The sequence below is a fragment of the Hippopotamus amphibius genome, chromosome 5, assembly GCF_030028045.1.
Source record: "Hippopotamus amphibius kiboko isolate mHipAmp2 chromosome 5, mHipAmp2.hap2, whole genome shotgun sequence".
NCBI classification, from domain to species: Eukaryota; Metazoa; Chordata; class Mammalia; order Artiodactyla; family Hippopotamidae; genus Hippopotamus; species Hippopotamus amphibius.
In genome coordinates this window covers 10,259,309-10,282,902 of record NC_080190.1, presented here as the reverse complement: position 1 = coordinate 10,282,902, position 23,594 = coordinate 10,259,309, and the positions used below count along the sequence as shown (strand labels likewise).

Sequence of the window (23,594 nt, the reverse complement as noted above, 5' to 3'; positions counted from 1 at the left end):
TTTGCTCTAGGGCCCTCTGCCAAGATTATTTTCTTAAAATTTTACAGCTCACTCTCCCCTTCTGTCAGCTGACTCTTTGAGCCAACTTATTGAGAAATTAGGTTTTCCCCGAAATACTTGCCCTTTTTTCCAGACAGATCTGTACCTCCCTCTCTCTTGGTCCCCTGTACCACTCCGTGCAGAGCGGCACACTCTGACATGTTCTTGTATACTTTGGGATTCAAATTACGAGGCTGCTTTCCTCTGTCACCTTTCCTTCATAATCCCCTGATTCCCCAAGGATTTCAGGCTCTTCCTTTTGCAAAGAGTACGCATACTTGTTCCCTCTGCCTGCTCAGTGCCCACAAGAGGGTCAATCACCCCAGATCCCCTCCGGAGTCCCACCTGAAGTTATTCCTCCACCAACCCCATTACAAGAGACTGCCTCCTTACAGCCCTGTCTCCCTGAGACATTTAATGATCAGGGCCATCTTTAAGGAGGCATGTACTTGTGCTGTCTGGGAATACTGGGCTTTCCAGGAGTAGTGATATCAGCACTACCTGGGTTATAAGGCCCTAAGACAAGGCCCTTACTGTGTGCGCCCCTCTCCTCCCTGGTCAAAGAGGTAGATTACACTTGTCAACATGGGAGGAAGTTCCTTTAAGCTGACTGTTTTGGATTGCATGATGAAAAACTTTAAGAAAGGTTTTTCCAGAGACTATGGGGTTAAGATGACCTTGGGAAACCTCCGCACCCTGTGTGAGTTAGAATGGCCCACCTTCAGTGTTGGATGGCCCGTGGAGGATACTCTAGACCTTCCTATGGTTAGAGCTGTGTACCGAGTGGTGGCAAGGACCCCTGGACACCCAGACTGGTTTCCTACATAGATTCCTGGTTGCAAATCACTGCTCAGCTACCTCCTTGAGTTTGGTTCTGTGCAAATAGGCAGGGACAGTGTAGGATCCTCGTGGCCCAACCGGCTCCAAGGACAAGAAAAGAAATGCCGGCAAAGTGTATCCACCAAGCAGACCCCGCAGAAGAGCCCCCTGTGCCTCCGCCCTACATGCCAGTTACTCCGCCAGTTCCCATTCAGCCTCCTCACCCTTTACCAGACAGCCCTCCACCATGTGTGTCTCCACCACCTCCAAATCCAGAGCACCCTCCAAGCCCACGGTAACTTCGTTCAGCCAACCAACCAGTTCAAAAGCCTGCAGCCCTGCAGATGCCCTTGCAAGAGATCCGAAGCCCACCCCAGGTCAATGAGGATGGCTCCATCCAGGCAGGATGCCTGGTCCTTTATTATCGGCCCTTCAGCACCACCGACCTTCTCAACTGGAAACACCACACTCCGTCCTATTCAGAGAAGCCACAAGCAATGATTGACCTCCTTGAGTCCATTTTTTACACCCACACAATGAGTGCGCCTATTGCAAAGAGACCGGACACTGGAAGAATGATTGTCCCCATCATAGAGGGACAGCTGAAGGGTCAAAGAATTTCCATCAACCCAGCAGAGGAAGGTACCAGCCTGAGCCAGTGGCCCAAGACCTTATCGGCATGGCCAGAGTGGATCGGGATAGGGAGGACCGGACTCCCTGATCCTGGGCCCCTGGGAGCCTATGGTCACAATGAAAGTAGCGGGCCAATCAATGACTTTTATGGTGGATACTGGGGCTGAACACTCTGTGGTAAACACACCTGTGGCTTCCCTCACATGTCGAACAGCAACTAACGTTGGGGCCACAGGGGACAGGACTGCCCGCTCATTCTGCAAGACCTGCTCATGTCAGCTAGGAGGCCACCTAGTGACTCATGAATACCTATCCTAGGAACCAGAGTGCCCCATTCCTTTGTTGGGCAGAGACTTGCTGACAAAGCTTGGGGCACAGATCACCTTTGTCCCTGGGAAGCCCGCAAGCCTCACCCTGGGGAGCAAACCAGCTCTGATCATGGCTGTGACCATGCCCAAGGAAGATGAATGGTGTCTCTATTCTTCAGAAAGAGAACAAACGAATCTACCTAGCCTACTAGAAGAGTTCCCTGCTGTCTGAGCAGAAAAGGGGCCCACAGGTTTGGCCACAACCCATGCACCAATCTTGGTGGACCTGAGGCCAGGGGCCACTCCTGTCAGGCAGAGGCAATATCCAGTACCGCGAGAGGCATGTCTGGGAATTCGGGACCACATCCAATGTCTGCGTGATGCTGGAATTCTAATCGAGTGTCAGTCTCCCTTGAACACTCTGCTCCTACCAGTCAAGAAGCCTGGAGGGAACTACTATCGCCCTGTCCAGGACCTCCGAGCTGTCAACAATGCAGTGATCACCGTCCATCCAGTGGCCCTGAACCCTTATATCCTCCTGAGCCTGTTACCTGCCCAAGGGAGCTGGTTCACCTTCCTGGATCTCAAGGACTCCTTCTTTTGCCTCCAGCTATCACCAGCCGGCAAGGCCTTGTTTGCCTTTGAATGGGAAGACCCACACACCGGGAGAAAGACAAAGCTGACTTTGACCTGACTGCCACAAGGCTTCAAAAACTCACCTATCTTGTTTGGTGAAGCACTGGCTGCAGATCTTACTGCCTTCCCCGGAGAAGCCTTGAATGGCACCCGACTCCAGTCTGTAGATGACCTGTTGCTAGCCAGTCTCACCCAAGAGGACTTGTTGGAAAGGCACCAAAGCCCTATTGGCCATACTCCTCCTTGGGACCTATCTCCTTTTACCTTGCCTCTTGCCTTTATTCATGAGAGTAGTTTCCAGCTTAACTGAGGCCACCATTAGGAGGGTCACTGCACATCTCCTAACTCTAAGAGGTTATCATCCCCTGGGCTTAGAAGATCAAGAAGTTGATGCCCTATAAGATTTAAGGGGCATCAAGAGGGGGGATTGAAGAGGAAAGTTAGAAACTTACACTCAGCTAAAAACAACTCCATGCTTGTTTTGCTTTTGTGAAATATGCTTGATGCACAGAGAAAAACAGAAAAACAGGATGACCTAAAAACTCAAAGTAACTTTAAGATGTTTTGCTAAAAAATGGGATGTTCTGCACCTGCTCTTGTAAGTTTCTCTTTGGAAACTTCCATGCTCTGTAAACATGTGCAATATAAAGGTAAAGCTCACCCTGAGTTCAGGGCCCAGAATTTTGGAACATTATTTCGTCTGGTGTGGCAGGCTTAATAAACCTGAGTTCTCCAACCCTCCGACGGTGGTGCTTGGTTTCTCGACAGGCTGATTTCTTCAACAGGAGGAGAGGGCCTGATGCTACTGGCTGAGCTCATGAGGACTCCTCTGCCACACTCAGAGGGACCCCCCACTGACTGATTGATATTAATATTTGGAGCTTCCCCATGAATTTCAATTTAGGAAAGGGTTCTGCTGCTTAAAAAAAGAGCCATGAGTGATCCCTATAGAGGTTTCTTTCCAGGGAAGGCCATGCTTCCCAAGCTAAGGCCCAGTGCTCAATTCTGCCATCTGGAGTTTGAAGAGCAGCTGGTCATCAGGATCCTAAATGCCTGAGGAAGGTCCTTGAGAAATGGGGTCTGGGGGGCCGAGTCTTGGAGCTTTAATGAGCTTTTCCTTCTTCCTGTTGTTTTGAATGGCAGGTTTCATTAGGAAATGGAGCTCTATAGCTCTGGTCTTCTACCCAGACAGGCTGTTGACATAGATGCTTCTAGCCAGTGGGCAGGGGAAAGAAAGGTGGGCCCTCTGAGAGGAGTGGGTCCCTCCAGTACCCTCCTCTCTACACAAGAGGAAGACCCCTCTGAACAGGGTCTGATAAAGGGCCAAGGGACACAAAAGGCCTTGGGACAGTCTGGGGTCCTGGTGATGAAGGATCCTCATTGTGGTGGCAGGTGGCCTGCAGCCCCATTGTGTTCCTTCTGTACATCCAGGCCCCCCACCTCTTTCCTGCTCCACTGACATCACCCATCGTCCCACCTGGACTCCTCTCCAGCTGACTTTGAAATGAAAAATTGGTACCCTCCTCTTCCTCCTTTCTGGTAACTTCTGAACAAAAAGCTCACAAGCCCTTGCTGTGTTGGGATCTTTACTGCTAATCACAGGGGGCAAAGGACAGAGTCATCACAATGACAAAAATGAGGAAGTGGTGCTGTTCTTTCTGCTCTGAGCTGAGCTATTGATGGGGCTTCCTGGAGAGTCTCCTGACAGGAGGTCCCACCTTCCCTAACCATCACACTCACACAGTCCTCAGTGGTCACTCCTGTTCCTCATCTGGTCTCCCACCCTTGTTTGCCTGATGTATATATTTTAAGTCTCACTTCCATTGAGTAAATACCTCTGTCATCTGATTTAGATGTTTTTTCTCCTGTATTTTCCCAAAGCACCTTGTATTAATACTCATGCCCTGTTGTAACTGTCACCATGCTGATTTGTCTGTAAGAACAGACAGTGTGCTTCTGTGGGGAAGGGACACTTTGTACCTCCTCCTCCCTCGTGGAGAGTTTGCACTCTTACCTCCACTTTTTCTCTGCTGTGCTAAAGGCAGGCATTGCTAATCAACCACGGCACTCTTTTTTTGATGATCCCAAACCTGGCACTTCACGATCATTCTCAGCCCAGCACTTCAGGATGCAAACAAGCATAACACCTGTAAGAGGCATCTACGGTGCTACCCGGTCTTCCACATTTCGGAGCAGATATGTTTCCTGTTTCTCTTGCCACCTGACACTCATCACTTGTGGGACTGATAGCAGGAGCATGAAAAACAGTGAGGTTATCCCGAGGAAATGTGCCTATTCTCATCAAGGGGAGAGGAGGAACTTGGGAACAACGGAAAGAGGTATAAGATTAACAAAGAAACCCAAGGTCGAAAGTAACTTTCATCTGGATGAAGACACATGCAGATGTCCAGCCCTAATTCCTGCGTGGTGTCTGATTCAAGGCATGGGTTCCTGGTATCCTTCCAGAATGAAACCCCTGGAGACTAGGGGTTAACAGGAAGGAAGCCAAGGAGTCATCTCCTAGCCTCTGCAACTCATCTGAAAGGCAGGACATGGCTCACTCAGGCCAGGAGAGCAGAGGCAAGTCCTGCAAAGCCATATGCTTCTAAGCAGGAGTTACCAACCAGCAAGAGAGTTTTGATAAAAAATAAATGATAGGAAACCTTTTTGGTAGATTGTGGGGGTAAAACCAGAGTGTGCTGATAAAGAAAGACTGGGGGTCCCAAAGTGATACCTACATAAGAGAGGGATTGCAAGCAAGGTTGGAGGAGGTTGGGGGCAGGTTTGGTGGGTTTGCCAAGCTCCAAGGGTGAGACAATGTGAATGCCGAGGGCAAGAAATCAAAGCCTTGAATGGTTGTAGGTGGTTTAGTTTGAGGTCACTTATTTCTCAGCTCCTGGCTTATGGAATTAGTGTGAGAGGCAGAAAATGATGGCTAAAGCTAATATTAGCCCATGGAATCCATGGATATCTCTCACGTCTTCTTTTGCATCATGTCTGCACTAATGCCATTCTCATTTCTCCAAGACCAGGGGCCAACAGGAGGCTGCCCTGCCAGGACAAATTATCCCCAAGAGATGCTGTTCCCCTTGGCACTGTGTGCTGCATTTGCTCAGCAGCCCACATCCTGCTCTGCCCTGAACCTTGCAGCAGACTTCCCACAAATTCATTCACAGTCTCCAAGATGAAAATCAGGCCTATATTCAAGGAGCCCTTGAGAGACATAGAGGTTCACCTAGAAGGAAGTTGGAAACTGCATCACTAATGTCAATGCTTTTGCAGTTGGAGAATAGTCAGACTCTTCATACACCAATCAATCTAACTCACCTAAATTGTTGCCACAGACTAGTCATGGATTGTTAAAGTCCCTTACTTCCTGTGTCTTTACGGCAACAGTAGAAATATAGTACCCCGGAATACACACCCCCTCTTAGCTACGCCCCCTTTTAAGGTAGGATCCTATAAATATCACAGCATTTTTATTCAAATGGAGAACAAAACAAAATGGAGATCTCCACAGTCATCCTTGAAATATGTCTTTTATTGGGGCCAGCTCTATCTACAGGTATTATATCTAATTATTATAGTTGTTAATTTCACTGCTGTAAATGCAAATCGTGGCAAATTATAAGTGTTACTTGGTGGTAGACTTTCCATCTCAAGGGGAGTTTTATATTGGGGGGGGCAATGCTTTGTTGATCATTGTAATTGCAAGTATTTTTTTGTTTTGTTTCTGGCTGAGAAATGCAATGGTTACACTTAGAAAAAGTCAATCGTTATGTCAGTGTCTTCAGTGAGTCACTCAAGTTCGGAAATGACTGATTGGGATGAGAAATATTCCTGAAATTAAGGAAAACGGTGTATTTTTAAGAAGCCTGAAAACTTTGTCATCATTGATTAAACCCCCAGTTTGTGTACTGAAAAAAATGTGTGAAAAGTTTGCCCTGGAGATGCTCATAACATGACTTCTTTCTGCAGGTGTGTCTGGCTTGGTAATTAATATGTACTGAGCTAAATCAGATCAAGTAGCTCAGCACAGATGAGACAATTAATATTCCAAGTCTGTGTCTGTCCCTGCTTTAGATCAATGCTTTGAAGATTAGTTACTCAAGCACATCTTTGTGTTCTTAGAGTGTCGAGTGATGAAATGGACAGGGAAAAGCCCTGAACCAATCAGTGAGGCCTGGAAACTCAATGTCATGTCACCGAGATGCTAAGTGAACAGGATGATTGGCCAGTCTGTCTAGTATCTCTCTCTCTCTTTCTTCCTTCTTCCTTCCTTCCATCCTTCCTTTCTTCCTTCCTTCCTTTCTTTTTCTTTCTTTCTTCCTTCTTTCTTTCTCTCTTTCTCTTTCTCTGTCCTTGTCTCTCTCTGTCTCTGACCAAGAACACATTGACAGGTAACACCAACATTCCCTTCTTTTCAGGAGGACCTCAGGGGGTACTAGCTCTGGACAGTCTGGGAACTGGAGATTGTGTCTCCATCACAAAATCTGAAAATGGAAGGCAGTGCTCTTAGCTCCAGCTTTTATCAGTACAAAGTTAATCCCCGGACTTGCATTGGCTCTGAAAAGTGACAGGGGATTCATGTCAGCCCCTAAAGCACATGGAGCAAATTGGTATGTCCTTATCTATAAAGGGGCTTAAGGCAGCCTCTACACAGGGCTTGAGGGAAATTGTGGTTTTACATGATGTTATGTGCACGTGAGAACACATACACACACACACACAAACACACACACACACGTGCACTTGTACCTGCATTTGCATTTTAGATGTGAGAATGAACCCTCTACAAAGTGCTTGCTCTGTACCTGGTACTTTGTGAGATAGGATACATACCTTCCCTTGGCTAAATCAGCTAAAACCCCCCAACTTAGGTATCCACATTGCAGTTGAGGAAAGTGAGGCTTATAATTGTTCTGTGTCCTGACCAAGGTTAGCCTTTGTTGCGGGGCGGGCCAGGATGTCAACCTGCAGCAGGGCTGCTGGCATTCACGGAGTGGCTTTGGCCCATGAACCCCTGCTGCTCCTTGCAGAGAGCTGAGGAGCCCTGGAGCCCCGTGGGGGAGCTTTGTGCTGGGGGAACCCCTGCAGCACACATTCTTTTCAGGTCCGGTCTTGCACAAAGCGTTGAGAAAAAGTCAGTGAGCTCAGGTTTGTGCTGGGATGGAGGGGCCGTGGAACTCCTGTGGCTCCTAGCAATGTGTGTGATTCTGCCATTCGCCAGCTCTGGAGCCTCTGCAAGCCTCAGTTTATTCACTGGTAAAATGGGGCTGTGTTCCAACTTCATAGGGTTGTGTAGACATTAGGTCACCCATGTGAGGTCTGGCACCTGGAGGGTGCCTGGGCCCTGTCCACTGTTACTCTTCTAGGCCTTTTCCTAACATAACTTCCAAAATGCAAGGTGGTATCAGATTGGATCCTAGCAAAAGGAAAAATGGGTGAAAATCAAATAAACCCCACAGTTTAGTTACTAGGCATGTACATTGTTGGTTTGGTAATCGTGACAAACGTACCTCGGTCACATGAGATGTTAGCATGAGGGCAAACTGAGTGAGAGTATATGGGAACACTGTATTTTCTGCAACTTTCCTATAGCTGTAAAGTTATTCTGAAGTAATTTTTTTAAACACAACTTTCTTTCATCCCATTTCTTCATGGTCAATGCTTTGCAAAATAATGAAGTAATAACTGCTTACAGACTAATTCCCAGCAAAGAGTTAATGTTTATACTTCCCCTTTTCACAATTTATCAGGGGGTTTGCAATGATTAACGTCCTAAAAAAGAGGAAATCGAATGGAGGGAGTTATAGGCACTGTGAGATGTCCTTATGTGAGTGACATTAGACTGCTGGAGGCACTTTTGTTATCACTTAAATAGGCCCCAAAGACATCTAATTACTTCCTCGCAAGCTCTCTTGGCTGCAACTCGTCTTTGCTGCACAAAATCCCCGCCCCGGGCTTTTATGTCACTCAGCCCAATGTAGGTGCAGAATATTACAGAATGAAGATAAAGTCCAAGGCCATGCCCCGGGTCAAGTCCAAGAGCGTCACAGCCTGGAACCCTGGACTCTGCGGTCCTGCCTGGCTGTCCTCTCCAGCCTCTGTCTCTCCACAGCCTGCTCTACAACCCCCACCTGGGTTTCAGTTCCCACTTGTTCCCTGCTGTTTTCCACCCAGAGATTTTCTTTGTTCTTCCTGTTTTCTGGGATACTTGGCAGCGGGATGTCTCATAGTACAAAGCAACCTGTCCTCCCTGCCTCATGCCCCGCAGTAACGACCTCCTGCCATGGTGATTGAACTCTTGCTGTTCCCTCCACCTGGAATGTGGTCTTGTTCTTCCCCTCCTCCCACCCCTCCCCTGGCTAAATCTAGCTGTTATTTTGAAATACCCCGGACCCTGTCCCATCCAGGAACCCTGACATGTACTCTCAACACACACATACACACACGATGTGTCATCCTATGTTTGCCACTCTAATTCTCCCATAGAACCTTAACTCTTACATTGGATCATCTGTGGATTTTTCTAGAGATCCTGCTATGCTGGGAGTCCCTGGAGGGAAGGGACCATGTGTTGCTCACTTAGTACCACACCATGCATCACCCAGAGCCTCATAGAAGCTCCGGCTGACCATAATGGAAGGGCAGGAGAGAGGGTGTGTGTGCCCTGAGCTGTGCCCTCTGTGCCTGTGCCAGGTCCTGAGAAGTACTTCTCTTCCCTTGTGTATAGTTTATGGGGAGCCAGACACCGAATCAGGAGCAATACTAACCACGGCCTCTCCATTACTAGATATTATTATTTGAGAATGTTCCGCTTTCTGACAAGAGGAAATGGGATCTTAGTGTTTTCACTTGAATTTTGGGAAGCAGTGCAGCTGAGCTGTGAGCACCCTTGCTCTGGGGTCAGTGCTCTCAGCTTCTGGCAACGCTTTCACTATGTCACAGCTGTGTGACCTGTGACATGTTGTTTTACTTCCCTAAGCCTTGGATTTCTCTTGTATAAAATAGATTGTGTAAGACTTCTACCATAAAGGAGATTGTGATGATAAAACGAGATACTACAGGTAGAGCACTTAGCTGGATGCTGGGAAGGTCATAACTGCTAAAGATGTGAGCATTCCTCTCCTCCCTACCTCTCCCTCTGCCCTCCGTCTCTTTCTCTCCTCTTCTTCCCTCTCTGCTTTATCCTTAGATTCACTTTTTCCTTATCTTCTTTTTCTTTTTCCTCCTTATTCTTTTCCTTTAGCCTGCAACCCCAATTCCTTCCCAACCTAAAAGGATCTGCCTCTTACATTCTCTGCCCCCTCATCTCATGCCGTCAGCCTCAAGCCACAGCTTTTAATGCATAGTTAGTTGTGAAAGTGTAGGAATTAGAGAAAAGCACAGAGAAAAGGTAAAAACGCCCATCCTCCTACCACCAGAGATTGCCTTTATTAAAATATGTTTCTTTAAATTACGTGTATGATAGTGATATACAGATTTTCTCTAGTTTATATTCTGAACTTTTTAACATGCACTGCTGATTTTTGGAGATTGAAATTTTTTCAGGTTTTCTTCTTCTTCTTCTTCCTTTTTGTTTTTTTTCTTAATGCAGCTTTATTGAGGTATGATTGACCAAGAAATTACAGGATATTTAAAAAGTACCTCAGGGTGATTTGATATGCATATGCCTTCTGAAAAGATTCTCCCCCAGCTAGTTAATGAGTATATCCATCACCTCACATATTTATGTTTTATTTAGTTGAGAGCATTTAAGTCCTACTATATTCGCAAATTCTAAGCGTACAATAGATGCAGTGTTATCAACTATTTTATATTGGATCCTGAGATCTTATCTATGGTATAAGTGAAAGTTTGCACCCTTTTACCAAACTCTCCCTATTTCCTCCACCCTCTTTCAGGTTCTTTCTGTCAACTACAATGGCTAATACTGTGAAGGTCATGTTTGTTCCTGCATCTTTGTCCACATTAAGTAAATTTTGATTTCCTTTAGCTAGAGTCTTAGAAGTGGAATTACTGAGTCAAAGGGTTGATCATTTGAGGACTTTTAAAACATATTGATAAATTATTTTCTAGCAATGTACCAATTTTTTCTCTAATCAATTAAAAAACAGGAGTGGCAATTTACTACACCTTCACTGATCTGAATATTATTCTTCAAAAATCTTGGCTGAATTGTGGGGTGAAAAATGGTGTCCGCTTATTTTAATTTGCATGTCTTTGCTTAGAATGAAGGTGAATGGTTTTAAGCCGTTTATATTCTTTTTTCCTGGATTGTCTGTTTATACCTTTCATCCATTTTGTTTTTGTGAAAGTTAGTATCATCTTTGTTGACTTATATAAACTATTTAATTTGGATGTTAATACTTTGTTCATTATATAGATGACATATTTTACCAGCTAGTTGTTTGCCATTTAATTTTTTTTAAGTTTTATTTATCTATTGGCTGCATTGGGTCTTTGTTGCTGCACACAGGCTTTCTCTAGTTGCGGTAAGCGGGGGCTACTCCTTGTTTTGGTGCGCAGGCTTCTCATTGCGGTGACTTCTCTTGTTGCAGAGAACAGGCTCTAGCTGTGTGCATGAGCTTTAGTAGTTGTGGCACTCGAGCTCAGTAGTTGTGGCTCGCAGGCTCAGTGGTTGTGGAGAATGGGCTTCTTTGCTCCACAGCATGTGGGATTTTCCCAGACCAGGGATCGAACCCATGTCCCCTGCATTGACAGGTGGATTCTTAACCACTGCTCCACCAGGGATATCTCACCTTCTAGTTTTTAAAACTTAAATCTATACCAAAAGCAAACTGAGGAGTAACCTATATGTTCTCTTTATCGGTCATTAAATGACAAAGGGTATTATAGCCACAGTGGAGAAGATAAAATCTCACGGCTCAACCTAGCAAATCCCAACGTTTCTCCTTTGTGCACAGACTGCTCCTGGGTATTCTTAGCCTCATCGGGTCCTTTCATCCACAAAGAAGCTTCTAAGGACATCACCCGTTGTGTGTGCCCCAAAGGGGAGTTTTTGTCAAATGATCCATCTTAGAGCAACCTCTGGCATTTACTATGTGGAGTGTGTGTGTACATACACGTCACTGTGCACAGATGGTGGCCATGATAATCCAACTGTCACATGAGAATGTGTTCCCCAAGAGAGCGGGTTTGTCCAAGCTGTCACTTTGGAGCAGGCTATTTTCAGACTTTGGGAATGCATCTTTGGAAACTGCCTTTCCTCTTAGTTGGAGTCACATTCAGGAATAGCTCAGAGATGGTAGATATTGATAGTAAGAATTTAAGTCACAAACTTTCATTAGGTGTAGCCTAGGACATACCCAGGTTATCTGACTTTGTCTGTTCTGTACCAATTCTTATCTTTCAGGGAAATTTATATTGGCATCATTTATAAGGCATTTGTCCCAATTATCTAGTGTAACTAGGCTGATTGTCTTCAGTATGATTTAATTGTTCCCTCATAGAGGAGCTGATAAAGCTGCTGAGAATCTCAGAGTTTTCAATCCCAGGAGGAAGCAAGTAGAGAGAAAATTAAATGTTTTAAATTTACCTCAGGTGTAAAGTACCAAATTGTTGTGAACCATCAGTAGCTTGAGGAGAAGAGCTTTTTTATATCTAAAAAACCAAAGATTAAAAGCCAGCAGTATGTCAGACAAAAGGCATAAAAGTTATCTCATATTTAGCATTTCAATTCCATGTGATTAACTTTTGTTCTGAATCCAGTTTTCTTATTAGCTCTGTTGACCTTGTCTGATGATTGAGGATGACAGTGACAGTGAGAGTTTTAAGAAGTTTGTGAGGTTTTGTTAAGACTTGTGTGATTTGTCCAGTGAAGTGGGCACCTTGATCCCTGGAGACAGTGGAAGGCATATCCCATGTGGAAAATACAGTTTTAACCTCTTATTTTTCATTGTGAGGTCATCAGCCCTGCAGCCAGAAAAGGCTATAACCTATCAAACTTCAAAAATGAGGTCTGTCAAGGAGCCAGGAAAAGCCAAGTGGCCATCTTGGATTTCCCATGGCCCTGACTGTTTACAGCTGTTGTTTACCTATTTTAAATTACCTGATATATAAGTAGACTGTTGCCATGCTTTAAGAACATCAGGATGGCAAAAGCCTGACAATGAGGTGTTCATTTTCGTAGAAGCAGAATGAACTTTGTGTACATGTGCCATAGTCTTCACAGATCATTGTGAAATACTACCTATCCCCTCAACCAAAGTAACAAAGATCTTAAAAGCAACATAAATCACTTAAAGGCATGGTAATTCACATAGACTGTTATTAAAAGCAGCATTCCAAGAAAACTATTTTGTTAAGAGAGAGGGAACCAAATTGCAGTTTGGTACTAGATTGCTGTTAATAACAAAATTTATTTACCTAAAAAATTTTAATTTAGTCTTAGAAAGTCTTTTCTATAAATCTTGAAGAGGCAGTATTTTGTAAAGGCATCAGAGTGAAATCATACATGTCTATAATCACAAAAGACTTAAAAAGGCACGGTTAAAATCTGATTACAATGCAATTGATAAACTAACCTGGTTATTGCTGTGACATAGCAACGTTTTTAGACAATATCTATAACCATGAATGATGACATTTTACCAGGACATTTCAGAATTTTAGGAAAGCCATGTTATTTCTAGAATATTTATGTTAGTAAACATTTACCATATAATATCCAAAGGGTTTAGAACACTCAGTCACATAGAATAAAATATCTCAGGATGGCACCAAGCACACTTCTTAATAGTTTTAAACCTTTTGTTTCTCTGTAAAAGGAAGCCAATGTTCAGTAATGAACATTTTAATGTCTTGTTTTATTCCTAAAAAGTTCACCCAAAGTTCTTATTCATTTGCATTTTTTTTTCCTAAAAATTTCTTCACATTGAGTTACTTTCCTCGCTGACAAATTTGTAACAGATAGCTTATATTAAACCTAGGCACAATAAAAATGTTATACTTCATGTTGATGGCTTTAAAAACATATATTAATTAGATCAGCAAACATTGATAGCATGTCTTAATTTAGTATTGAATATTTCCCAGTTCATGTGAAGCTGACAATTGTTTAGCTTAATTTCTCTTGTGTTCAGGAATGTTTGATTTGTAAATGCTTATTTTTTTCCTAAGCCAGTTAAATAGAGCTCATTTAGAAATTAAACTCAGCAATTTTATCCAAAGTCAAGACACATGCTGAGACAGACAGACCTCTCATAGTTCTGCTTGAGATTGAAAATGTCTCTTGTCCCCCGCCCCTCCCCCCCACCTTTTTCTTCCCTTGGCTTGAAGTTCTACTCATTAACCCAAGGCTGAAGTGTCAGGCTAAGTGTGCTGTGATTGTATCACAAGGGCATGATAGGAGTTAACTTCAAGCATTTTCCTAGGCATATTTTTGTTCTCTCAGAGTCAGAACTCTGAAAAAGAACAAGCTAGTTGTTTCTAATTGTATATGCAAAAAGAATGGGTTTTGCAATTAAAACATTTTTTTAATTAAAAAAAAAAAACCAAAAACATTGTTTATCTTGACCAATTTTATCCAGTCTAAAGAATATCGCGGCTACATTGTCAAAAGTCATCCTTCTCTTTCTGTAGTCATGATTTCATAGCTAACATTTAAACAACATAGTACTCAAATTGGCTCTGATAACAGGGGCAGACTGGCTGATAGAATGGTGTCCCAGCAGGGACTGTCCCTCTGGGGAGGTGGGGTCTTTGATCAGAAGAATCTGAAGGAGTAAGGGAAATTGCAGGAGTAGGGGACGCTTGGTTCCCCCCTGAAAGTCGGGAGACGTTAGAAGGGGATTTAGAATGTTAGGAGTGTTCTGATTCCTCAGGCTTTTGGTTATAGGAGAAAATCCTGGACGAAAGGGAACCTCAGTCCATTATCCCACCCTGTGGCAATAAAGGTCTAAATGTCAGAGACCTATTTTCAGGCCATTTTTTTAAATCCCCCAACTTAAATAAAGGTCAGGCACTGCTACAGTAGAATCTAGGTTTTTCCTTTTTCTCAGCCCATCTGGGTTAGAAAGGGGATCCTCCCATGTCCAGTAACCTGTAACAAAGACCCAAACGGTGTTCCTAGAATGAAATCCAGCATTTTGGAAACACCAGGAAGGTCTTGCCTGAAGGGGTTTGAGGAGTGGCCCTAATTCCCTTCAAACCTGGTGGGGTTTCAAATGTCCTTTATTTTCCCACTGAAGCCTGACCGGACGTCTCTGGCCCCCACTGAAGCCTTGCGCAAGGCGCCCAACGCACCATAGCCGGAGAGGGGCTTTGAACCAGTGCAGACCTGGTTGCCAGGACTTTCCATAGGAGGGATCCCTTGTCTAGAAGCTTCCTATGCTGGAGTGTATTCCCTGAGACTGAGCATCTATGAAGCGTAGGGTGAAGGCTGTTTGGAAGTGGCCAGCCCTATAGGTAGTCTGTGCCAGTGTATGGGCTGCTAAGGCCTGGACTGAAGGGGGATCTCCTGGAGGAGCTGGAGTTAGCCACAGTGGAAAGTGCCGGGGGGTCAGGATCTGAGGGCTGAGAGGTGGCCGTGTTCCCATAGAGGGTCTTTGGACACAGAGTGAGGGGGGAGAGCAAACAGCAGAAGAACCCCAAGTCTATCACCCCATTTGTTTGGCGTCTAAAGTAAAATTGAAGGGGAGGTAAGGCTCAGGTAAGAAAGAAACCTTGCTTCCTGAGTACAGTAGGTAAGAGAATCACAGGGAACAAAGTGCAGGGCAGTGTGTGCTGGTGGGGTGGCACAGGCGCCTGGAGGGCTGCTCTGGAGAAAGACACTGGGAGGCAGCGGGGCCCGGGGAGGAGATGTTTTTTACCCTGGGAAATACAGTGTGGCGCGTAGAAGGGTGCAATTTGCTGGCGAGGGCTGCAGGCACTGAGCTCTGACTTCCCCATGTGCTGTTCCCAAGGTTGGTGACGATGCACAGCTTGGGCGGGGGGTGTGCTGGGGGTTGTCCTTTAGGCAGAGCTAGAGAAAGGGGGAGAGGGGAGAGAGGGGAGAGAGGGGGAGAGAGGGAGTGCTGGGGCTCCTGCACTGAGAGGGCCCAGATTAAGCCCTGTGGGTCTTGGAAAGAGAACAAAGCAGAGAGCTGAGAGCAAGAAAGTTCTCAAGGGAGAAAGTAAAAGTCAAAAGTCTCCAGCCAGCTGTTTAGGGGGACCTGCAGTTTACCTTGAATTTCCCAGGTTTTAGCACCATCTGATCTCTTCACAAGGTTTAGCCCCTCTCTGTCCCTGTCATAAAGTGTCCAATGTTAGGTTCTTTACCCTATTATTGTTGCTTTTTCTTATACTGAAGTGCAGCTATCGAAATACAGACAGGAGTCTGATGATGAATACATAGTCCTGAAGCTCCTTTGTCTCCTGCTGTCAGGAAATGTAAACAGGGAGATGGTAATGAATGTGGGACCTGGAGCTCATCTTCTTCTCTGCCTCTTGAAATGTAAACTAGAGGCCCGTTGGAAATGCCTAGCCTGGAGCCAAAATATCTCCTACCTCACTCTGATGAGCTGGGGTCCCCAGTAGGGGTGAGCAGCCAAAGGTGGCTTCTTAGTGGGGGCTGGGACGCTGTCTCTGGTGGTACCCTGATGCGGGGGCCCAAGGTCATCCCAGTGGAGAAAGGGGACACACGCTATGGGCTTCCCTTCTCCCCACTTTCATCTAAAGGCTGTATGCAGTCTTTGAATTGCTGGGTGTCGTGGGGAACCACTCAGAGGACATGGGGAGCTCAGTCTACAGCCCAGGATTCTATCAGACAGTTCCTCAAGGGTAAATGCTGATGAATGGCCGAAGTCAAGTCCTCCTGAAGGGAAACATGACCTCAAACTCAGGTGTCTTTCCCTGGAGGTATTCTGAATCTCATTCCATCCTCAGGATGTCTTCCTTGAGGAGACACAGTGGAGTGACTTTTCCTGTCTCCTTCCAGAAACTGAATCGGGTTTGGCCCTGAGGCTGATGAATGGAAATAACAGGTGTCAGGGCCGGGTGGAGGTCCTGTACCAAGGCTCCTGGGGCACCGTGTGTGACGACGACTGGGACATCAGTGACGCCAACGTGGTCTGCAGGCAGCTGGGCTGTGGCAGGGCCACGTCAGCTCCAGGAAGCGCCCGGTTTGGTCAGGGCTCAGGGCCGATTGTCATGGATGAAGTACACTGCTCAGGAAACGAGACCTACCTGTCGAGCTGCCCCCACAGGGGCTGGAACTCCCACAACTGTGGACATCATGAGGATGCCGGTGCCATCTGCTCAGGTGGGTCTCACATAAGCAGGGTTGCGTCTCTGGGGTGTGCTTTCCTTCTTCCATTCTGATCGCCTCTTGAAGCATTTTCTACATTTCTTTCTTCCTTAAGTCACCTTATCTCTCAGCTAGGAATTCGTAGGCGCTGTCGATGAGCTGCCAGGCGTGGAGATGGTGAATTAGCATAAAGAACCAACTGAAGGGGACATGAAGCCTTTTTCTCCACATCACAGGGCAGGCAGAGGCAAAAGAGGACAGTTCTGTCAGGAGGTCTCTGAATGGAGGCCATGTGCTGGTCCTGCAGGTGGCCCAGGGTTTGGTGTCCGAGTCCTGGATGTCGCCCCTCCAGGGACCTGGGATGCACTATCAGGGCACCAAGTGTGCTGTGAGTAGAACAGGGGTCCCGTGTGTCCTGCCAGGCACAGCCTTGCCACCACCTCCATTGGGTCAGAGAGATCATATGTGAAATTTGTACCTGGAGGTGGACCCCTCTGTCTTGCTGCCTCAGTGGACCCAGAAAAGCTGTAAGGCTGACCATTGGTTTGGGTCCACTCGGTCACATAGGTGCACAGCTAATCCCCCCTTGGTAAACATTTGCAATAATGAATGCTGGTCTGCCAGGACCCCTCAGGGGGTACACCTTTGGAGGGCTGAGGATGGCAGAGGCCTCCCTCCTCCCCGCCCTTCCTAGGCAGGGCACACACTTGGGGACTGAGCATCTCACCTGCTCAGCCTCGTCCACCTTTGCTCCTGTCATGCCCCTTCTGTGCCATGTGTCTGGCCTGCCTTCTCTCTCTCCCAGCTGCCCGGCCCCAGTCCACGCTCTTTCCAGGTGAGCCCTGCTGCCTCGTGACTCCCGGTGTCCCTCCCTCCCCTCTCACCTCCACAGGCGCCAACATGTAGCCTAAGGAGGGGAGTGTGGATGTTTTCCACATCCTGGTACAGGTCCCTGGTCACTCTAGACTGAGCAGAAGTTTTTAGATGAGCCACTCCTCCTGGAGCCTCGGGTGTGCCTCCGCGATTTAAGGACATTTGTGGCTACACTCTCTTCCCCCAGTACATTTGGTGCCAGGGAAGTCTGTCCTGGGGCCATTTCTTCTTGAAAGCATTGTCACATATAAACAGGAGTTATATATGGGGCAAGAACAGAGCTGTTTCACGCCCTACAGCCAGGTGGAGTCTCAAAGGGATACGTCCCCGAAAAGCAACACTCAGGAGATCGTGCTGATGGCTCTCGTGGTCTCTGCCCCCTCATGGCCACGTGGTGGACATTAGAGGGCATGATTTGGGTCATGCCAAGATCTCAGAAAACTCCTCTTTCTCCCTTAGGCAGGGGAACTTCTCAGACCCCACTCTCATTGATCCTTCCTCCAGGTCACTCGACCCACCTTGATTCCATCCACCTTCTTTCTAACCATGCTGTGTTTCCCTCCACATCGGTCTTTCACCGCAGCTGCTTTCTATGGTAAACGTCGCAGGGATCCTGCCACCGTGTCAGTGCTCCAAATTCCAGCCAGTGGGCCCGGGTGCAGTGTCTACATCTTCGGTTAAACCTCTGTGTTCATCACCTCTAGTTATCAGAATTGAGGATAACCTTTACCTACCACTTAGAGAATGTATTACTGAGGATGTTTTTGCTTGCAAGTGGTAGGATCCCAAGTGATGCTGTCTTAAGCTCGAAGGGTACCCAATAACTTACAAGTCTAAGACATTTAGTGGTAGCTCTGTCTTCAGGTGCAGCTGGATCCAGAGGTTTCCAAACTCTCCGTGCCCCTGCACTTTTCATATCTCTCCTTTGTTGTGTGTTTGGGCTTCAATCTCAATTTGCTTCCTGTCGTGGGGACAGGGGCCAGCCTCAGATCTACATCCCAACATGCAAAAGAGTCTATTTGTTGCTGTCCTTCAGCTGACGAGTCCTGGAGGGACTCTCAGCATCCTGCTGGCAATAGGTGTCTTGTCCCCAATCACCTCCATGTGCTCTGATGATATTCAGTGAGTCCATGGTTTATTTCAGAACCAGGTTAAGCTTTGGATTTGAAAGTGACATGAGTAAGAGCTCCGTGGAAAGTGAGCCTTCAGAACAACCTCAGGTCTGATGAGTGGGGTCCTGAGTAGGGGTGAGTAGCCAAAGGTGGCTCCCTGGTGGGGTCCAGGAAGCTGTCTCTGGGGGTACTTTGATGCAGGGGCTCAAGCCCATCCCCGTGGCCACTGTCGATACAGGCTGTGGGCTTCCCCTCTCCCCACTGCCTCCCAAGACTGGCTTTAGCTCCTGAACTGGTGGTGTTGTGGGCATCAGTCAGCGAACATGCTCAGCTCAGCGCACAGCCAAGCATTCTGTAACAGAGCCAGAGGCGGGGAAATGATGATGAAAGCACTTCAGTCAAGTCCTCTTGATAGGAAACATGACCTCGAACTCAGAAGTCTTTTCCTGGAAGGATTCTCAATCACAGTCCATTCTCAGAACGTCTTCCTTCAGGAGAGACAGGGGAGTGACTTTTCCTGTCTCTTTCCAGATGTCGAATCGGATTTGGCCGTGAGGCTGGTAGATGGAGGTGACAGGTGCCAGGGCCGGGTGGAGGTTCTGTACCAAGGCTCCTGGGGCACTGTGTGTGACGATGGCTGGGACATCAGTGACGCCAACGTGGTCTGCAGGCAGATGGGCTGTGGCTGGGCCACATCAGCCCCAGGAAATGCCCATTTTGGTCAAGGCACAGGGCAAATTCTCTTGAACAACGTGGGCTGCTCAGGGCATGAGACCTACCTATGGAAGTGCTCCCACGGGGGCTGGAACTCCCACAACTGTGTACACAGCGAGGACGCCAGTGCCATCTGCTCAGGTGGGTCTCACATAAGCAGGGTTGTGTCTCTGGGGTGTGGATTCCTTCTTCCATTCTGATCCCCTCTCAAAGCATTTTCTACATTTCTCGCTTCCTTACATCACCTTATCTCTCGGCTACAAATTATTACGAGCTTTTGACGAGCTGCCAGGCATGGAGGTGGTGAATTAGCACAAAGAACCAAACTGAAGGGGACATGAAGACTTTTTCTCCACATCACAGGGCAGGCCAGAGGCAAAAGAGGAGAGTTCTGTCTGGAGGTCTCTGAATGGAGGTCATGGGCTGGGCCTGCAGGTGGCCCAGGGTTTGGTGTCTGAGTCCTGGACTGTAGCCCTTCTGGGGATCTGGGATGCCCTGTTGCAGAACAACTGTCCTGTGGGCAGAACAGGGGTCCTGTGTGTCCTGCCAGGCACAGCCTTGCCACCACCTGTGGTCAGGCCTGAGAGATCACACATGAGATTCGTAACTGGAGCTGGACCCCTCCGTCTTGCTGCCTCAGTGGACCCAGGAAAGCTGTGAGGGTGACCAGTGGTTTGGGTCTACTTGGTCCTCTAGGCACAGAACTAATCCCCTGGACATTGCCAATAAGGGATGTTGGTCTGCCTGGACCTCTCAGTGGGATCATATTTGTGGGCCTGAGAATGGCAGAGGCCTCCCTCCTCCCCGCCCCTCTGAGGCAGGGCACACACTTGGGGACTGAGCATCTCACCTGCTCAGCCTCACCCCCTTTGTCCCTGTCATGCCCCTCTGTGCCATGTGTCTGGCCTGCCTTCTCTCTCTCCCCGCTGCCCAGCCCCAGTCCATGATCATTCCCGGTGAGTCCTGCTGCCCCGTGACTCCGGGTGTCCCTCCCGCCCCTCTCACCTCCACAGACGCCAACATGTAGCCTAAGGAGGGGAGTGTGGACGTTTTCCACATCCCAGTACCATGTCCCTGGTCACTCTAAAGCAAGCAGAAGGTTTTCCAGATGAGCCACTCCTCCTGGAGCTTCGGGTGTGCCTCAGCAATTTAAGGACATTGTGGCTACACTCTGTTCCCCCAGTACATTTTGTGCCAGCGGAGGTCTGTCCTGGGGTCACTTCTGCTTGAAAGCATTGTCACATGTAAAGAAGAGTTATATGTGGGGCGAGAACAGAGCTGTTTCATGCCCTATACCCCTTACAGAGTCTCAAAGGGATCCATCCCCAAAGAGCAGCACTCAGTCAGGAGAGCGTGCTGATGGCTCTTGTGGTCTCTGCCACCTCATGGCCATGTGGTGGACATTGGAGGGCATGATTTGGCTCATGCCAAGCTCTCATAAAAGGTCTCTTTCTCTTTAGGCGGTGGAACTTCTTAGACCCCACTCACCCTAATCCTAGTTACAGGGCACTAGACCAACCTTGACTCCATCCACCTTCTTTCTAATCTGGCTGTGTTCCCCACCAGATCAGCCTTTTACGACAGCTGCTTCCTGTGTTCAGCATCATGGGTACCCTCTCTGCATGTCAGTGTTCAGCTTTCCAGTCAACGGGCCCGGGTGCCATGTCTAAATCCTGGGTTAAACCTCTGTGCTCACCACCTCTAGCTACAGAATTGTGAATAATCTTCATCTACCAGCTAGAAAATGTGTTAGTGATGATGTTTTTGCTTGCAAGTGGTAAGATCTCAAGTGACGCTCTCTTAAGCTCAAAGGGGACCCAATAACTGTTATGTCTAAGACATTTAGTGGTAGTTCTGTCTTCAGGTGCAGCTGGATCCAGAGGTTTCAAGAGTAGCTTTCCCCTTGCACTTTTCATACCTTTCTTTCCTATGTTTTTGGGCTTTACTCTCAATTTGCTGCCTGTGGTGGGGACAGGGACCAGCCCCAGGTCTACATCCTAACATGTAAAAGAGTCTATTTGTTGCTGTCCTTCAGCTGACAAGTCCTGGAGGGACTCTCAGCATCCTGCTGGCAATAGGTGTCTTGCCCCAATCACCTCCATGTGCTCTGATGATATTCAGTGAGTCCATGGTTTATTTCAGAACCAGGCTAAGCTTTGGATTTGAAAGTGACATGAGTAAGAGCTCAATGGAAACCGAGCCTTCAGAACAACCTCAGGTCTGATGAGGTGGGGTCCCAAGTAGGGGTGAGCAGCCAAAGGTGGCTCCTAGGTGGGGGCTGGGAAGCTGTCTCTGGGGTCCCCTGATGCGGGGGCCCAACCCATCCCCGTGGTCACTGCCGATGCAGGCTGTGGGCTTCCCCTCTCCCCACTACCTCCCAAGTCTGGGTTTAGCTCCTGAACTGCTGGTGTTGTGGGCATCCGTCAGTGAAAGTGCCTAGCCCACCGCACAGCCAAGGGTTCTGGAACACAGCCAGAGCCGGGGAAATGATGATGCATAGTCTTAAGTGAAGCCCTCTTGATTGGAAAGATGGCCTCAAATTAACATGTCTTTCCCTGGAAGAATTCTGAATCTCAGCCCGCCCTCAGGACATCTTCCTTCAGGAGAGACAGGGGAGTGACTTTTCCTGTCTCTTTCCAGAAGTCAAAACGGGTTTCGCCGTGAGGCTGGTGGATGGAGGTGACAGGTGCCAGGGCCGGGTGGAGGTCCTATACCAAGGCTCCTGGGGCACCGTGTGTGATGACGACTGGGACACCAATGACGCCAACGTGGTCTGCAGGCAGATGGGCTGTGGCTTGGCCACATCAGCCCCAGGAAATGCTCATTTTGGTCAAGGCTCAGGGCAAATTGTCATGGACAACGTACGTTGCCTAGGAAATGAGACCTACCTTTCGAGCTGCACCCACAATGGCTGGAAGTCCCACAACTGTGGACATGGTGAGGACGCCAGTGCCATCTGCTCAGGTGGGTCTCACATAAGCAGGGTTCGCTCTCTGAGGTGTGGTTTCCTTCTTCCATTCCGATCCCCTCTCAAAGCATTTTCTACATTTCTCGCTTCCTTAAATCACCTTATCTCTTGGCTAGGAATTATTACAAGCTTTTGACGAACTTCCAGGCATGGAAATGGTGAATTAGCACAAAGAACCAAACTGAAGGGGACATGAAGCCTTTTCTCCAAGTCACAGGACAGGCCAGAGGCAAAAGAGGAGAGTTCTGTCAGGAGGTCTCTGAATGGAGGTCATGGGCCCGGACCGTTGGTGGCCCAGTTTTGTTTTGTGAGTCTTGGAGTGTAAACCCTCCAAAGAACTGGGATGCGCTGTCAGGGCACCAAGTGTTCTGTGAGCAGAACAGGGGCCCCGTGGATCCTACCAGGCACAGCTTTGCCACCACCTCCGGTCGGGCCTGAGAGATCACACGTGGGATATGGACCTGGAGCTGGACCCCTCAGTGTTGCTGCCTCAGTGGACCCAGAAGAGCTGTGAGGCTGACCATTGGTTTGGGTCCACTCGGTCACATAGGCGCACAGCTAATCCCCCCTCAGTGGACATTGGCAATAAGGGATGCTGGCCTGCCTGCACCTCGCAGGGGGAATATCTTTGGGGGGCTGATGATGTCAGAGGCTTCCGCCCTCCCCGCTCCTCCGAGTCAGGGCACACGCATGGGGACTGAGTGTCTCACCTGCTCAGCGTCGTCCCCCTTTGCCCCTGTCGTGCCCCTTCTGTGCCATGTGACTGGCCTGCCTTCTCTCTCTCCCAGCTGCCCGGCCCCAGTCCACGCTCACTCCAGGTGAGCCCTGCTGTCTCGTGACTCTGGGTGTCCCTCCCGCCCCTCTCACCTCCACAGATGCCAACCCGTAGCCTCTGGAGGGGAGTATGGACTGTAGGACACCTGTTTTACTGATGAGGACAGTGAGGCACAGGGCAGTTAAGTAACCAGCCTGAAGTCACCCAGCAAGAAGGAAGGAACAGCTGCTGTGCTGGAACCCAAGAGTCTGGCTTCGAGTCCTCTCTTAACCTCTAGGCCCTTATCCCCTTTGGCCGATGCTGCCCAGTGACATTTGTAAGTGAAAACCCACTTTTCCACTGTGGTGTGCTTTGCATTTGACCCATCTCTGAAGCAGGAGTGACCTTAGTGGCTGTTTTGTAAGAATCACTATGCAAAGCAGGAAAGCTCCCAGGGTTTCATGGGCAGCGCCCCCCAGGAAGGGTC

General features: G+C 47.9%; 1 protein-coding gene across 1 annotated transcript in view; it reads left to right on the top strand.

Annotated features, from left to right (window-relative positions):
- The window catches only part of LOC130854174 (deleted in malignant brain tumors 1 protein-like), a 46,623-nt gene extending 23,381 nt beyond the window's left edge, over nucleotides 1-23,242 (top strand). Inside the window, exons 10-15 of the mRNA XM_057736937.1 lie at nucleotides 16,378-16,701; nucleotides 17,492-17,521; nucleotides 19,203-19,526; nucleotides 22,026-22,349; nucleotides 23,142-23,171; nucleotides 23,229-23,242. Coding sequence (XP_057592920.1) covers nucleotides 16,378-16,701; nucleotides 17,492-17,521; nucleotides 19,203-19,526; nucleotides 22,026-22,349; nucleotides 23,142-23,171; nucleotides 23,229-23,242 — 1,046 coding nt within the window. The remainder of the gene's footprint in view (nucleotides 1-16,377; nucleotides 16,702-17,491; nucleotides 17,522-19,202; nucleotides 19,527-22,025; nucleotides 22,350-23,141; nucleotides 23,172-23,228) is intronic.
- Nucleotides 23,243-23,594: the final 352 nt, after the last annotated feature.